Source organism: Canis aureus, chromosome 9, assembly GCF_053574225.1.
Source record: "Canis aureus isolate CA01 chromosome 9, VMU_Caureus_v.1.0, whole genome shotgun sequence".
Classification (NCBI taxonomy): Eukaryota; Metazoa; Chordata; class Mammalia; order Carnivora; family Canidae; genus Canis; species Canis aureus.
The window spans coordinates 44,647,825-44,664,004 of NC_135619.1; the positions used below are offsets into that span (position 1 = coordinate 44,647,825).

The 16,180-nt window shown below is 34.0% G+C and overlaps 1 protein-coding gene across 8 annotated transcripts in view; it reads left to right on the top strand.

Annotated features, from left to right (window-relative positions):
- PALS1 (protein associated with LIN7 1, MAGUK p55 family member) overlaps positions 1-16,180 on the top strand; it is a 75,295-nt gene that overhangs the window by 42,625 nt on the left and 16,490 nt on the right. For all 8 annotated transcript variants that reach the window (XM_077909686.1, XM_077909685.1, XM_077909688.1 and 5 more), the window contains 5 exons: positions 4,501-4,578; positions 5,169-5,315; positions 6,817-6,978; positions 8,385-8,462; positions 15,422-15,605. In XM_077909686.1, the coding sequence (XP_077765812.1) occupies positions 4,501-4,578; positions 5,169-5,315; positions 6,817-6,978; positions 8,385-8,462; positions 15,422-15,605 (649 nt within the window). The remainder of the gene's footprint in view (positions 1-4,500; positions 4,579-5,168; positions 5,316-6,816; positions 6,979-8,384; positions 8,463-15,421; positions 15,606-16,180) is intronic.

A 16,180-nucleotide genomic window follows, 5' to 3' on the forward strand; every position in this document is an offset into this window, starting at 1 on the left:
GGTAAAGGGAACATCAGGATGATTTCCTGCCCTCTCTGATTGAATTTGTCAAACATTGCATTGCCCTTTGCCAGGCATTCAGCCAAATAACAAAGCTGAACAAGATAAGTTCCATCTTCAGTGAGCTCAATCAAGTCCATCAACAATTTTAAATCAAATGTGTTCAGACTTATGAGTACATGTTATCTAAGCAAATAGAATAAGACAGTTCAGGTAGCTGGGGGAGTGAGCATCATAGGAGTATTCATAGTCATCATAGGGAGACAGCATGCAGAGAACAAGCAGTTTAGGGCTGGACCAAAAAGGTTAAGACAGGAGGAATGTTAAGTGATAGGGTTGGAAAAGAAGCAGAAGTCAGATTATGCTAAGAAGCTTGGACTTGATCCTGTAAGTGACAGTCAACAAGAACTAAAATGTTTATATTTCTGTTCTAGAATTTAAAAGGTTATTAAAATATTTTTTAAATTGTCAAATCAAAGCAGTTACAGAATTGTATAAATAGCATGATCTCATTTCGAGAAAAATAAATATAATGGATAAACACAGATTTTCCCATAGTTTTCGGGTTATGGGCATATTTTTTTTTTTGGTAGCAAACTTTTTTGAGATATAATTTACATGTGCTTACAATGGGTACATTTATTGTATAGTTCAGTATACACAATTATACACCTGTGTAATTACCACCACAGTCAGGTTATAGAAGTATCCACTAAGCTCCCTCATGGCCTTTTGCAGACAATAACCACCTCTTTCCCACTCCCCAGGCCCTAGGCCTTCGCTGATCTGTTTTGTGCTTTTATAAATTTGCTTTTTCTGGGCATTTCATATAAACAGAATAAGATAATATGTAGTCTTTTGTGTTGTCTTTTTCAAATTCATCCATGTGTTGCATGTATCTGTATTTGTAACTTCTTGCTGAGTAAGTGGCATTCCATTGTAGAAATATCCCACAATTTGTTTCACCACTCACCTATTGATTGATATTCGAGTTGTTTCCTATTTATTATTCTAGTAGATGTGTAATGGTATCTCATTTGAGTTTGTATTTATATATATTGAGCATTTTTCATGGGCTATTTCCCTATGTTCTTTTGTAAAATAGCTTGTCAGAATTTTTTTCCCCACTTTAAAAATCAGATTGTTGGTCTTACTGAGTTGAGAGTTCTTAGTATATTCTAGTTACAGGGATCCTTGAGTGGCTCAGTGGTTTAGCACCTGCCTTCGGCCCAGGGCGTTATCCTGGAGTCCCGCAATCAAGTTCCACATCAGGCTCTCTGCATGGAGCCTACTTCTCCCTCTGCTTGTGTCTCTGCCTCTCTCTCTCTCTCTCTCTCTCTCTCTCTCTGCGTCTCTCATGAATAAATAAAATCTTAAAAAAAAATCCTTTTCTCCTTTTCTCAGGTCCTTTTCTCAGATATATATCTCATGGTGAATTTTGGTAAAAACAAAGATAAGAATACAGGAGGATATGTACTAAATGAGTATCCCTAGGTCTGAGGGTTATAATGACTTTTATTTCCTTCTTTTTGGTTAACTGTTTTCCAATCTTTCTCTATGTTAAATGAGAAAGGGAACATCAGGATGATTTAAAACTATTCTATAATTTAAAACACTAGTTTAAAAATGAAAAAGGAGGATTGGGGGGTTTGTGCAATTGGGTGATGGACATTAAGGAGGATATGTGATGTAATGAGCATTGGGTGTTATGTACAACTGATGAATCAATGAACTCTACCCCTGAAACTATAATAATACACTGTATGTTAATTAATTAAATTTAAATAAAATTAAATTTTAAAAGAAAGAAAAAGGATTTTAGCTCTGAAATAGAGAAAAACAGTGTAGCTAGAAAAGAGTCCTATATCAGAAGAGAGTAGTTCTTTTTAAAGATAAGAGATTAGAGCATTTTTATAGGCCAGTGGAAAGGAAACAGTACAGTGTAAGAATAGCCTTTTAATTCCTTGGTTCTTGGTAGAAATAGCTATTGATGTGTGGGTACACTAAATAGGTAACAACATCTGGACTAATAAGGAAAGGAAATAAACCTTAAGAGGAGCTCTACATTTCTGAAGGTTGAAAGATCTCAGAGATGTTTAGGAACTGATTTAAAAGTAAAAATAGGGGCAGTCCCAGTGGCTTAGTGGTTTAGCACCGTCTTCAGCCTGGGTGTGATCCTGGAGACCCGGGATCAAGTCCCACATCGGGCTCCCTGCGTGGAGCCTGCTTCTCCCTCTGTATGTGTCTCTGCCTATCTACTCCCTTTCTGTGTCTCTCATGAATAAATAAATAAAATATTTAAAAAAATACACAAAATTATTAATGAGTTGATTTGGTACACACTGTATACTTTTAGTACATTTTTAATCCAAAATTTTCTTTTCTCCTCAGAATTACTTTCTCCAGCTATCAAAAGGTCAGGATCAGGGACTACATTTCATTTTAAATTAGCCTAGATTTAAAAAATAAATAAGCCTAGATTTGATACATTTTAAAAACAAAAAAACCTTATTTTAAAAGTTAACATTTAACTTTTAACATTTTAACATTTAACATTTAACTGGGTAACTGCATTTTCCCATTAGTAAGACTTTAATAGAATTCTTAAAGTAGATAATAATTGCTATGCTATCCTGTATATATATATATACAACTAACTCTACAGTTAGAAACATGTTTGTCTAGGTACCAAAACAAGAGAACAGGCTGATTTGGGAACTATCATTGCTTTGATCCACTTGTTGTGGTCAAATTAATTAACCCCCAAATAATCATCTCTTAGGTTTGATAGGGGAATTACTAATAAAATGATTTAAAATAGCCATAAGAAGTATTAGAGAATTACTGTTTTAATCATGAGTTATTTTTATAAAAAATTCTATGTATGAATTTATGTTTTTGTTAAGGGTGCTAATTTTGGTTTTATCTGCATTATTGCAAAAACAGTCTTTTTGGTGGGTAATTGAGTTTGAAAATAAGAAAAGGGAAGAAAATCAGAGATATTGACACTGAGAACATACATAGAATCATCTTTGGGGGAAAAACAGTCCACAAAGCAAAATTTGTACCTTTAAAAACTTGTGGTAGAAGAAAGAAGATTGAATATAATGAACTGGGGGCCCCTGGGTGGCTCAGTCAGTTAAGCATCCAATTCTTGATTTCAGCTCAGGTCATGATGTCAAGGTGATGGGATGGAGTTTTGTATTGGGCTCCAAGCTCAGTGAGGTGTCTGCTTGAGATTCTCTCTCTCCCTCTTCTTCTGCCCCTCCCCCCACCAACAGTATTTCTAAATAAGTAAATTTTTTGTTTTTTGTTTTTTGGGTTTTTTTTAGAAAGAGGGACGCCTGGGTGGCTCAGTGGTTGAGCATCTGCCTTCACTCAGGGTGTGATCTTGGGGTCCTAGGATCGAGTCCCACATTGGGCTCCCCACAGGGAGCCTGCTTCTCTCTCTGCCTATGTCTCGGCCTCTCTGTGTCTCTCATGAATAAATAAATAAAAGATTTTTTTAAATTAACCCAAATGAAATTGGGTTTTAGAAATTGCAAAGGGGAATTAAAATTAACTAAAGCAGAAGAAAGGAATTGGATTATTTAAATGGCAAGAATAATTTAAACTTAGAAGCTAGGTTTTTGAAAAGTATAAGGAAATAGAGAAATCTTTGACAAGTTACATAAAGGAAGAAAATACCGATAACATTAGGCAATCCACCTTTACAAAAAAATCTACCATGCCCAGATTATTTTATGTACAAGCTCTATCAAAACATTAAGGAACATAGAATTCTTGTGTTAAATAAACTGTTTTAACACATAAATATAGACTGTGTCCCACCTCCGTGTACTAGGATAGTATAACCTAGATACTAAAACCAGACAGTAGTTTTGTAAACTGGTATACATGACTGCACTTTAAACAAGTAGAGGCCAGTCCAATTTAGGAACATTAATGTAGAGTCTTAAAGTAGGAATTTATTATGTGCCTCAGTGGTGTGCTAAGCAATTTATATGAATTATCTCAGTCTTTTAAGAACCTCAAATGGTAGGTGCCATTCTACAGATAAGGAAATAAAACCTAAAAAATTCATCATAATCAAGTGGAGTTTATCCTAGGAATACAAGGATTGCTCAACCTCAGGAGATTTTTTTAATGTAATTACCTTTGCCTGTGATAATGGTAGGTGTTCATTACTCTCATATAAGTTTTTCTTCTTAGTCTGTAACCTGATTTAAAATGCAGTTACATAAACATGATTTTAAAACTGTAACTAGTTACTGTTAGAATAGTTTTTCTTCCTTTATGTAATCATTACTAGTCTATTTTATAGTATATTGGGAGAAACTTTGAAGAAGCAAATAGATCATTCATAGTCGTAAATAGCAAAATCTTATCTAGTGTATTTTTTAATATAAAAATTTTAAATTGTATCTTTTAAAAAAATACTTGTATAGATGTTGGTGATATTTCCTGTAACCTAGGAAAAATAATCTTAATGTTTCTTAGGTACAAACTGTTTTGAAGCCAGTCCACCATAAGGAAGGACAAGAACTAACTGCTTTGCTGAGTGCCCCACATGTTCAGGTAGAAAATGAACAGAATGATCTATAAGTGATTTATATAGCATTCAAAGTCTCTGATAAGTCTCTGAGGGCTAGAAGAGACCTCATACATTATCTGTGTAGCTTGTTTGACTTATAACTTGCACTGTAAAATAATTACTATGTTGGAATATATATTATTTAAATTTTGGATTATATCTTTTTATATTTAAAATTAACCTCATTAGTAGTTTTGAAACAACTTTGTATTCTGTACAAAAATTCTTCCCTTTTTTGGTATATTCTCTGTAAATTTTAATTATCTCTGATGTTGAGCCATTAAATTGATTTTGCTTTTATGAAGATTAATAAACATTTTAGACTTTCATAACCATCTCAGAGTTGTTAGCCTGTTGTACTTTACACATCTTTTTTATTAGTTATAGAAGATACAGAGTTGCAGCTAAACTTCAATTAGAAAATTTGGAAACAGATCTGAATATATAAATAATTATAGAACTTCCTGTATAAGTTTAATGACTAGAATATTAATCTACATGATTAGGTTAAAAATCTCTCTTACAGAAATAAATCATGCTGCTACTTTAAATGCTGTGGATTTCTTTGAAACAGGCACTTTTACTGGCCCATGATAAGGTTGCTGAGCAGGAAATGCAGCTAGAACCCTTTACAGATGAGAGAGTTTATGAAAGCATTGGCCAGTATGGAGGAGAAACTGTAAAAATAGTTCGTATTGAAAAGGCTCGAGATATTCCACTGGTAAGTGCTCCACATCTCTGATCTGAAATCCTTTCTACACAGGGCTTTTGTGTATGGCAAATAGTTGAAGACCTCTTTATATTTCTAGTAGTTTTTCCTTTTTGAGGTTGATTTGCTGGAGTTCTTTTATGTTCTTGCTAATATTCCTTATTCAGTTGAGAAAAGTTTGTTCTTTTCTTACCTATAATTTGATGAAAATAATAGCTTGTAAAATAATTGTTGAGGAACAAAGAAGGGGCGAGTTATCTGCTTCATTATTCTCCCAGCTTTAAAAAAAAAACAACAGTAATTAGAAATTCTGATCTAAAAAAAAAAAAGAAAGAAATTCTGATCTTTTCATTCCATTAATACTGTTGAAATACAATTATTTATATAGTTCACATGTACTTAGAAGTATGTATGCCTTAATGTTAATATTTTTAAATTTTTTGTCATTTAATATTTTTATATGTAAAACTTTTTTCAATCTCTTTTCTAAGTTTCCTGTACTTGCCTTAATTTTCTTTTATTTTCAGAGAACTAGTCTTTTTTTTTTTTTTTAAGATTTTAATTATTTATTCATGAGCGACAGAGAGAGAGAGAGAGAGAGGCAGAGACACAGGCAGAAGGAGAAGCAGGCTCCATGCAGGGAGCCTGATGTGGGACTTGATCCTTGGTCTCCAGGATCACACCCTGGGCTGCAGGCGGCGCTAAATTGCTGAGCCACTAGGGCTGCCCAGAGAACTAGTCTTTAATCTTCATGTCTCAAAAATGTCTTGAATACTATGGTACATAAAATAGGGACTGTATTTTATGGGCAGTTTATGTAACTAGGTCCCATCCCATACCCCTCACCCCCCCGCCCCCCCCAGAAAAAACAAGTTGGGAAAGTTACAACAAAATTTTAAAATAAAAGTTTAGGAGAAAAAATGTTACATACTCTTGTCTACTTTTAAGCTTTATTCGCTATTTCATATTTCCATTTTTTGAATGTATATTTTTCAGTTGTGCTTCCAATTTATGTAATAAATCTAAATGCTTAATACATTTTAATGTGAAATGGTTACAGCTATAATATTTAATATTTGAATAATAAACCAGATTATTACTCATCCTTTAATCATATTTTGAATTTTAAGAAAGGACTTTTTATAGTTATAAGTTCTGTTCACTAATTATATCTAAATAGTATAAAACCATTTTAATAGCATCCAGCATATAGAGAATAAATTTGATTATAGGTCTTCACATTGTTTTTAAGTAAGTGCATTTATCTGTTGTTCAAAAGTCTGCTTGGTTTTAGAATTCAAATGAATACAACATGTCTGAAACAGAAAATGTTGTAAGGAAAATGGTCAACTTTCAAAGCTAATTACCACACCTACTCTAGTTCTGTAAGTTAGTTTTTTTCCCAAGATAACTGAAGACTTGTATTGTTGAACAGGGGAAAAAAAATTTAATGAAGAAATGTTTAACAAAAAAGTACATTTTTGTTTTATAATTAGATACTGCCTTTTTTTAGGGTGCTACAGTTCGTAATGAAATGGATTCTGTCATCATTAGTCGGATAGTAAAAGGAGGTGCTGCAGAGAAAAGTGGTCTGTTACATGAAGGAGATGAGGTTCTGGAAATTAATGGTATTGAAATTCGAGGGAAAGATGTCAATGAGGTTTTTGACTTATTGGTAAGTTGATACAGAAGAATAACTGATAGGTTCTTAAAAGCTATTTTCTTAGTTATTAGACCTAAAAGTACAGTATTTTAAAAATATTAAGTACACTAGACAATTTCTAGCCTAATTTTCACATGATATAATTATTTTCACAATATTTATTAGTAGCGTTTTATTTTGGGGTTGTTACCACTGATATTTTTTTATTTTAAGCTTTATTACTACTCGGTATGTTTTATTTGCCTCTGAAATCACTAGTATAACTAATTCTTCAACATGTATTAATTGAGTGCCTACTATGTACTAGCCACTAGGAAAATGGTGACAAAACAAAGTCACCTCATCATTTTTTAAGTTCACTTTTTTTTTGATTCTCTTCAGCTGATTTCAGTACACTGTCCAACATAATAGCCACTAGCTACATGTGCTAGTTATTTAGATTTAAATTAAATAAAATTTAAAATTATGTTCCCCATTCATACTGGCTGCATTTCAGGTGTTCAAGAGCAGTATATAGCTAATGGTTTCCATATTAAGATGTAGATATAGAGTATTTCCATCATCATAGAAAATTCTATTGGACAGTGCCATTATAATCAGGAAACTAGTTTATAGTTACTCTTTGAGAGCAGTTTATGATCACTTTGTATATATCCACAAGCCAGATTTGTATTATTTACGTAGCTTCAGTTGTTACAATAGAATCTCCTCTATCTGCTGATGTTTGTTGAAGAATCTAGAAAACATACTTATTTTCACCTAATATCATTCATTGCTTTGGTAGAGCAGAGTCAGTGGTTGTCATTTTTAGGCTATGTTTTATTGGCTGTTGTGTTTGTTGAGCACTGCTCCCTGCTATGTCAAGACTACAAGTTTTGATTACTGTTTAAGGTGAAGGTCTCTGAACAAGGCAGTCAGTGGTGTAATGGGAAGTAATAGTTAGCTACAATAACACTATACAGTTAAAAATAGAATGAGTAACAGAGACAAGGTATCTGGGAAGTGAAAATATATTTCTTTGCATCACTTTTCTAATCCTGGTCACAATTACTATTTCAAATTCTACTATATTAAAACTGTGTTTGCCAGAGTAGATAACCCAGAACTGTTCTAGCTGTGGTATCTTCCAACCCTTCACTGTGGAATCTTCCTAAGCTTACAATGAATGGGAGACAAAAACCAAAGACTTATGGGCTAAGTGGCTTTCTCAAGTGGAACAGAATTACAGAATGCCATGTTCCTGGATAGCTCTACTATAACGGAATCCATGAAAGGTCTAATTTATGATTCCTGATGAAAGTCATTCATCTTTACCAACTTTTTAAAAAGTCTTGTAGGGGATCCAGAATAGTCCAGTTTAGGGAATATTCACCATAACATCATAGAATGATTTTCATAACCTAATCTTTCTTTTACAGTCTGATATGCATGGTACGCTGACATTTGTTCTGATTCCCAGTCAACAGATCAAGCCTCCTCCTGCCAAGGAAACAGTAGTAAGTGATTTTTTTATGTTCCTTATTTATTGTCTGTTGTCTACTGTTTACTTTTTTATTTAATTAATAAACATTTTTTTTTAGAGTAGTTTTAGGTTCACAGCAAAACTGAACAGAAGGTTCTCACATATCTCCTGTCCTGATAATTATGCCCATAATTGCTTCCACTGTCAGCATCCTTGTACCATTTGTTACATCAATAACTTTTGGTGGTATACATCCTATGGGTTTTGACAAATGTATAATTTATAATATGTATCCACCATTCTACCATAGAGAATAGTTTGCCCTAAAAATCCTATGTGCTCTACCTATTCTTTAATTCCTCCCCTCCCCCAACCCATGACAACCACTGATCTCTGTAGTTTTGCCTTTTACATTATATCAATATAGCTGGAATGATAACAGTATATAGCCTTTTCAGATTGGCTTTTTTTTCCATGAGTGATAAGCATTTAAGTTTCCTCCATGACTTTTCTTAGCTCTTGGTCGCACATTTTTTTAAGCACCAAATAACATTCTGTTGTCTGGGTATATAATAGTTCATCTTATTACCTACTGAAGAATATCTTGGTTGCTTCCAAGTTTTGGTAGTTACCAGTTAAGCTCCTATAAACATCCCTGTGCAGGTTTTTTTGTGTGTGGACATGTTTTCATCTCATTTGAGTAAATACCAAGGAATCAAAAACTTATATCCACACAAAAACTTGCACATGAATGTTTACTTTTAAGTATTAGAAAAGTCACTTTATATTTTTAGATTTTTTTATTTATTAGAGAGAAAGCACAAGCAGGGGGATGGGGACAGGGGAAAGCAGACTCCCCACTGAGCAGGCAGCCTGATGTGGGTCTTGATCCCAGTACTCTGGGATCATGACCTGAGCTGAAGGCAGATACTTAACCTACTAAGCCACCCAGGTGCCCCTAGAAATGTCATTTTAATTATTTCTTGCACTCAAGTAAAAGGTAAATTCAGCAGTTTTTATTTAAAGAGATATAAGTCTTAATGTTTCAAATTTATTAAAACTTTACAAAGTAAAATATAGAGCATACTTTTCTTCCAGAATTTTTGACTTCTAGCTTTTGTCTTTTTCTGTCATTATAGATCGTTTATTTAGCTTAAACATACTTAGCATAGGGGGAAGTGCTTTTACAAAGTATGCACAACTTTAATTTTAGAGTATGTTTTGCTTCTTATGTTAAACATTCAGCTAGCTAGCTAACACACTTAATTACTATATGACTTAACAGTCCTACTCCTAGGTGTATATCCAAGAGAACTGAAAACATACATCCTCACAAAAACTTGTACATGAATGCGCATAGCAGCATTATTTTATTAACCAGAGAGTAGAAACAGCCCAGATGTTGGCTGGTTGATGAGTGGAAAGTGAAATATGATATATCCATAGGAGGAATATTATTTGACCATAGAAAAGAATAAAGTACTGCTGCTATATGCTACAACATAGATGAACCTTGAAAAAATTAGGCTAAGTGAAAGAAGGCAGTCACAAAAGGCCATGTATTGGATAATTTATGTGAAATGTCCAAAAGAAGTAAACCCATAGAGAGTGACAGTAGATCAATAGTTCCTTAGGTGTAGGGAAGGGGAGTTAGGAGAGTATGGGAGTGATTCCTAATGAGTATGGGATTTCCTTTTGGGATGATAAAAATGTTGTAAAATTGCTTATGATTGCACAACTCTGAATTTACTAAAAACCATATGATTTTATACAGTAGTGACTTTTATAACGAATTATTTCTCAGTAAAGCTGTTAAAAATTACAGATTTCAAAATGCCAAGTTAACATGGAAGGCTGATGTATTGCATCTGTTATTTTATAAAATCATAACACTTTGAAAGAAGACACAGTTTCATTTTTTTCTCAATATTTTATCACAATTATGCTTTATATTTTGTCTATCATTTCACATTTTCCTTTTATTCTTTATGAGACATTTTGAAGTTGATGTTGCATCCACAACCTTCCTTCTGTGTAAAGTTCTTTATAAGAAGAAAAATGAGGAAATAGTTTGTCTCTGAATTCCAGCAGCCTCATTCTCTGTGCCTTTTCCCATGTCTCTCCTGTGAACAAGAGTTTGGATATTTAGTATAGAATAATGATCTGGTTTGTATTTTAAAAAAAACACTTTTGGATGCTGTGTAGAAATTAGATTAGTAGAGCCAGTAATGGAAGCAAGGAGATTTAGGAAACTGAAGTCATCATAAAGTATGTTGATGGCCTAAACTAGGATGATAGCAGTGACAGTGGAGAAAATGGTTCAGGCTATATGCTAGAAGTAGAGATGGCAGGATCTTGTAATGAACATGGAGGGTAAAGGAAAGAGGAAGTTAAGAATGTTTGAGGAACTAGGCGGATAGTGGTGCTGATTATTACTAGAAGGAACTCTGGAGGAAAAACAGATTGGGGGAGAAAAATGAAGAGGTCCATTTTCTAGGTTTGAGAGGCATTCAGGTGGATATACTGAGTACATAGAATTGAATATATCAGGGTGCCTGGGTGGCTCAGTCATTTGGGCATCCGCCTCATAGTTTTGGTTCAGGTCATGATCTCAGGGTCATGAGATTGAGCCCCAAGTAGGGCCCTGTGCTTGTGAGGAGTCCGCTTGAGATTCTCTCTCTCCCTCTGCCCCCCCGCCACCACCCCCCCCACCAATAAATAAATCTTTTTTTAAAAAAAAGAATGTATCAGTCTGGAATTCTAAGGAGAGATCTGGGCTATAGTTGTATTTACTGTGGTGAGAGAAGGTCAGAGGACCAGCCTGTTTAAACATGTGTTTGCAAAATTTAAAAACAATTGTTTAAGGATGTTCACAGTAGATAAAGATAACTGGATTGGAAGGAAAAGTTGAGAATTACTGCTGTCAAATGTATTTACTTTTCCAGTAGGGGTATAAAATGTATTATCTAATTTACATCTTAATTTTTTTCTCATTTGGAAGAGGATCTGGAATTTTATAATGCAGTAAGATTTTTATGAATACATATTTTATCAGAGATACAAAAAATATAGAAAATTTCAGTGTATATTAGATGGGCATCCCTTTTCAAGTTAGGGCAGTTACTGTATTAAGTTTGCTCTTACCTTAAGGTTTGTATTTCTGTCTGTCTTCTATTAAAGTATCTTTTGGATGTCCCACAGATACCTTAAACTTCTCCTGTAAAAAATGGAAGCAAACAATAAAGATAATTCTTCTTGAGTGGGTTGGGGGAGGATTTTGAAAACTGTTGCTTGACCCTAGAAAAGCTCTTGATGCTGGCCTAAATTCTACAGTGTGAGTGAGGGGTAAAGTTTAAGCCAAGCTAAAAGATGATATACTTTCATTTTCTTTTCCACCACTAATTTTAAAACTTCAAAATAAATCTGTAATAAATACAGAAATAAAAATTGCAAAGAAAAATTATTTTGGAGCATTGAGTTCCTTAGGAAAGATGTAAATAAATTGATGAATCATTATCTCTTTACCGTATCCCCTTTGGTAGGGCTTCAAGCTTATGAGCTTACAGGTACTAAAAAAAAAAAAAAAAAAGGCAAAGAGAAAAATGTGAGGCTGGAACATAATTGTATTTAAACAATCCTATAATCCTATAATTTGAAATTTAGATGGAAGATTTTGTTTAGAAACCAAACACTGTTTTGATCAGATACATTGTACTGATATTACAGCATTGTTAAACTCTGGAGTCTTCTATAAGGGTCAACATCTCTCCATTTTAAAAAGAGCTCTGTTTGGGGCACCTGGGTGGCCCTGACTCTTCAGTTTGGCTCAGGTCGTGATCTTAGGGTTGTGTAATGGAGCCCTGTGTGGACATAGAGCCTGTTGAAGATTCTCTCTCTCCTCCTTACTCTGCCCCTCTCCCCCGTCTCTCTCTTAAAAAGAGGAGGGGGTGCACTGTTTTCCTTTGTATGGTACACAATAAATTAGCCACTAACAGAACTAGAGAGGAAAGATGGATGAAGATAACTTTTAGCACTGATAAGAATGGATCAGAATATATGGACAGAAATCACACATGTCAAGGCAATGCTCAGACTTTAACTCAACTAGATGGTTAATCTCAATGTGAAAAATTTTGCTCTTAATTTTAGTGGGTATGTTTTAAATAGCACTAGATAAACTTGTTAATATAAGCAAAACATTTGCCCTCTGTACTCTTCTTCAGTCTACACAGAGAGAGGCCTCATTCCAAACCGGCTAAATCTGAATAGTCAAGGTTGACGCCTAGGCAAGAGGAGAGAGAAAAGCATCTCTGGCTGATTTTGTTATCCTTTGGCAACAGTTACAGACCTAGATACAGCCTCCACAATGGTCTAATTAGTTTGCCTCAGGGTAGTTCCCAAAGATTTTAGGGTGTGTTATTTTTTTTAAGATTTTTATTTATGTGAGAGAGAAAATGGGGCAGAGGGTAAGCAGACTCCCCGTGGAGCAAAGAGCCTGATGCAGGACTCGATCCCAGGAAATCATGACCTGAGACAAAGGTAGACAGTTTAACTGACTGAGCCACCCAGTGCCATAGGGTACGTTTTAAACAGCATATATATAAGTTATCAAAGGAACCTAGTTAAAATGCAGAACCTGAAGTCTGAGATGTGGCATAAGAATTTAGTATTTTGATAAATATTCCAGGCAGGTGATCTGAGCAGAACACTTTGAAAATGTGCTGAGTATTGCTTTCAGAAAGTTATTTGACAAAATCATCAATCAGGTGACCAAGTATGGTTTCATAGATCTCTAAAAGGCTGATAACAAAAATGATCTCTTCACCACCTTAAGTAACCCCTATAATCCCATATTTAGATTTCCAAGACTTTTGGCTAAAAAACAACAATCTGAGCAGATTTTGGAAGCACTGATTGACAGAGATGATAGTCAAGCAGAAGGTTTTTTTTTTATAATCCTACATATTAGGTACTTCTAGATTATCCTACCTCTCATACCAGGATCACAAAATTGTATGTATAATCTCTTTAACCAGCGTCTGAACTGCGTTCTGATTATCTGCTACCTTTGTATAACTTTATAAAATTCACTTTTGGTCTCTATTTTCACATCAAGAACAAGGTTCATTATTAGGGCACTCTGTAGTTGGAATGCAGCAGAACACTGTCAAAATGAATGAAGTCTCTGAACCATATTTAACCCAATAGTGAATATTATGTGATTAAATTGTATGAAGTAAAATACTGGGGAAAGTAATCTATACTTCTAGAAATCAGAATGATGTTTACCCTTGGAGGACATAGGGTGGTTAGTAACTGAAAGGGCATAAGACAGGGTTTCTGGGGTGCTAGTGATACTCTGCTTCTTAATTTGTGTGCTTGTTATACAGGTATGTTTCATTTGTGAAAATTCATTGAGCCATACACTTATGAGTTTGTGTACTATTTGAATTTATGAAGTTCATCTGTGAAAAACTACCCCCCCAAAAAGCAGACTAACATGTAAATTCTACATTTTTTTAACTGGACCATTTTATTGCTTTACCTCAATGTTATTCTTTATATATTAGGACTTAGATCTCCTCATTTCTTCTTTACAGTAGTTAGTAATACATTTTTTTGAAATTATAAAAATATTGTTTAATGACATCCTCAGGCATAATTTCTGAAAGAGGCTGCTGCTTTCATGAGAATTCTTGGTTATGCTATATACACACACACACACACACACACACACACGTATCTTTATCATTTAGAAAGTATTTTATCAAATTTCATACAGTCCATCGTTATTGATTGAGAATAGTCAAATATTGTGCTTAAGGAACTGAAAGATATTGTCTTCTCATAAAACAGTTTTTGAGGCAAGCCAGTATTATCTTTATGATAGGTAGCTTCAATTATGGTGAAGGCAAAAGTCTTAGTTAAGGAAGACAGATAACAATTGGATAGAAAAGGACTCTGAATTATAGAATTCCTAGGATGTCAATCAAATGCTTGGCTTATTTAGCTGAAACCAGATTTAACCTACACTGGGCAGAAGCACTCATTGTGTACAAGTGTTAAATTTCATTAAACTAAAATGGACATCTTACAGATTTTGGAAATGACACATGCCACTTAACCAAGTGGGATAAAAATTACAGATGGAGAAGTTAAAAAAGAATATTAATTCCTTTATAAATGCCTTAGAATTAAGATATAACTTTGTTGTATCTTATGGAGGTATACTGGAAGAAAGAGTAGGAAATAGCTTTCAAGAAGATTCATGCTGTAAGTGTAATATATATATTTTTTGATAGCAGAAGTACATTGTTAACAAAAATTATAACTTGTACCACTAGTTAAATTTCAAAGCCTACAAATAGAACCCAATAGGAATTTATTATAAATATGATTTAGATAATTTTAGCTGTTTGGGGTGTGATTGTTGATGAACCTAAACACATCCTTTTGAAAGAAAAACAGAAGTTGAAGGCAAAGTCACACAATGTATCCAAGAAAGGAAGAGGGTATTTGGGAAACTGACACTCTAAGTAGGTGACAGATGCAATGAAGTACAGTCTACCTTTCCAAGTGATTGTGGTTTAGAAATTACATACCTTATTACAGAGTCATTGTTTTCAAAGGTCAGGAATGGAGGGGGAAGGGGTCTCAGTTATATTCCTTCTGCTTCTCTCAAGTCTTTGAGGTCCCTTAGCGCTTCAGGGTTGTTAGTGGCTAACAGTGCAATGGCTTGTACAGTGTTTGTGTTTGTTTTTTACTTTTCTATGAGTTTGCAGTTAACAGAGAGATGAAATTAATCAAAGAAAATAGAGAAGCCTGAGAAAATACTGCTGCTACTTAACTAAACCTCCCTTCTTTCAACTCATACTTGCTTTGCACTAATGAAAAATTGTAACATTTTAATTATACTTATGCTGAATATTTTGTGTTGTCATTTCATCATTACTGTGTTGTTTTGATAAAAATCAAATCCTTTTTATCTTTTAGATCCACGTGAAAGCTCATTTTGATTATGATCCCTCAGATGACCCTTATGTTCCATGTCGAGAATTAGGGCTATCTTTTCAAAAAGGGGATATACTTCATATCATTAGTCAAGAAGATCCAAATTGGTGGCAAGCCTACAGGGAAGGGGATGAAGATAATCAACCTCTAGCTGGGCTTGTTCCAGGTAAAAGACAATATAGTAGAACATACTTAAAAGAACATTTAAAATACAAGCCTTCACAGAGAAAAATTCACTTTTTCATGTCTTTTAAAAAATGATTACTTTTTCATGCAGTTGGGTCTTTATGTGTATTAATAAGGTGACAGAAAGCCATAAATCCTCTGTTTTAAAACACAAAAGCTAAAACTAAATTTTTGTGTATCCTCAGTCATATTTCAGAGAATGAGGAATGAGCTTCTTATACTAACTTCAGAGGATAATGCTGCACCTTTGATGATTCTTCACAGTAACACACAAGACAGTACTCTAGAAATCTTGGAATACTGAATATCCATCTTGTTCTACTTCGTGTTTGTGCTAGATATCAATTTGGTATCTTCTCATCATGACAGACCTAGCCCATAAATATTTAGAACTAGAGTATATTGACTGCTTACATTGAGTTTCTGAAAGTATAGAAGTGCATAAAGGAGATTTCCGTGATATCATTTGTAAATCTTGTTATAGGACAAATAAATGGACCCACCTTAGTTTGAGTTTGATGATGGTTTTAAGTGTTAGAATTAGAAGACTTCTTA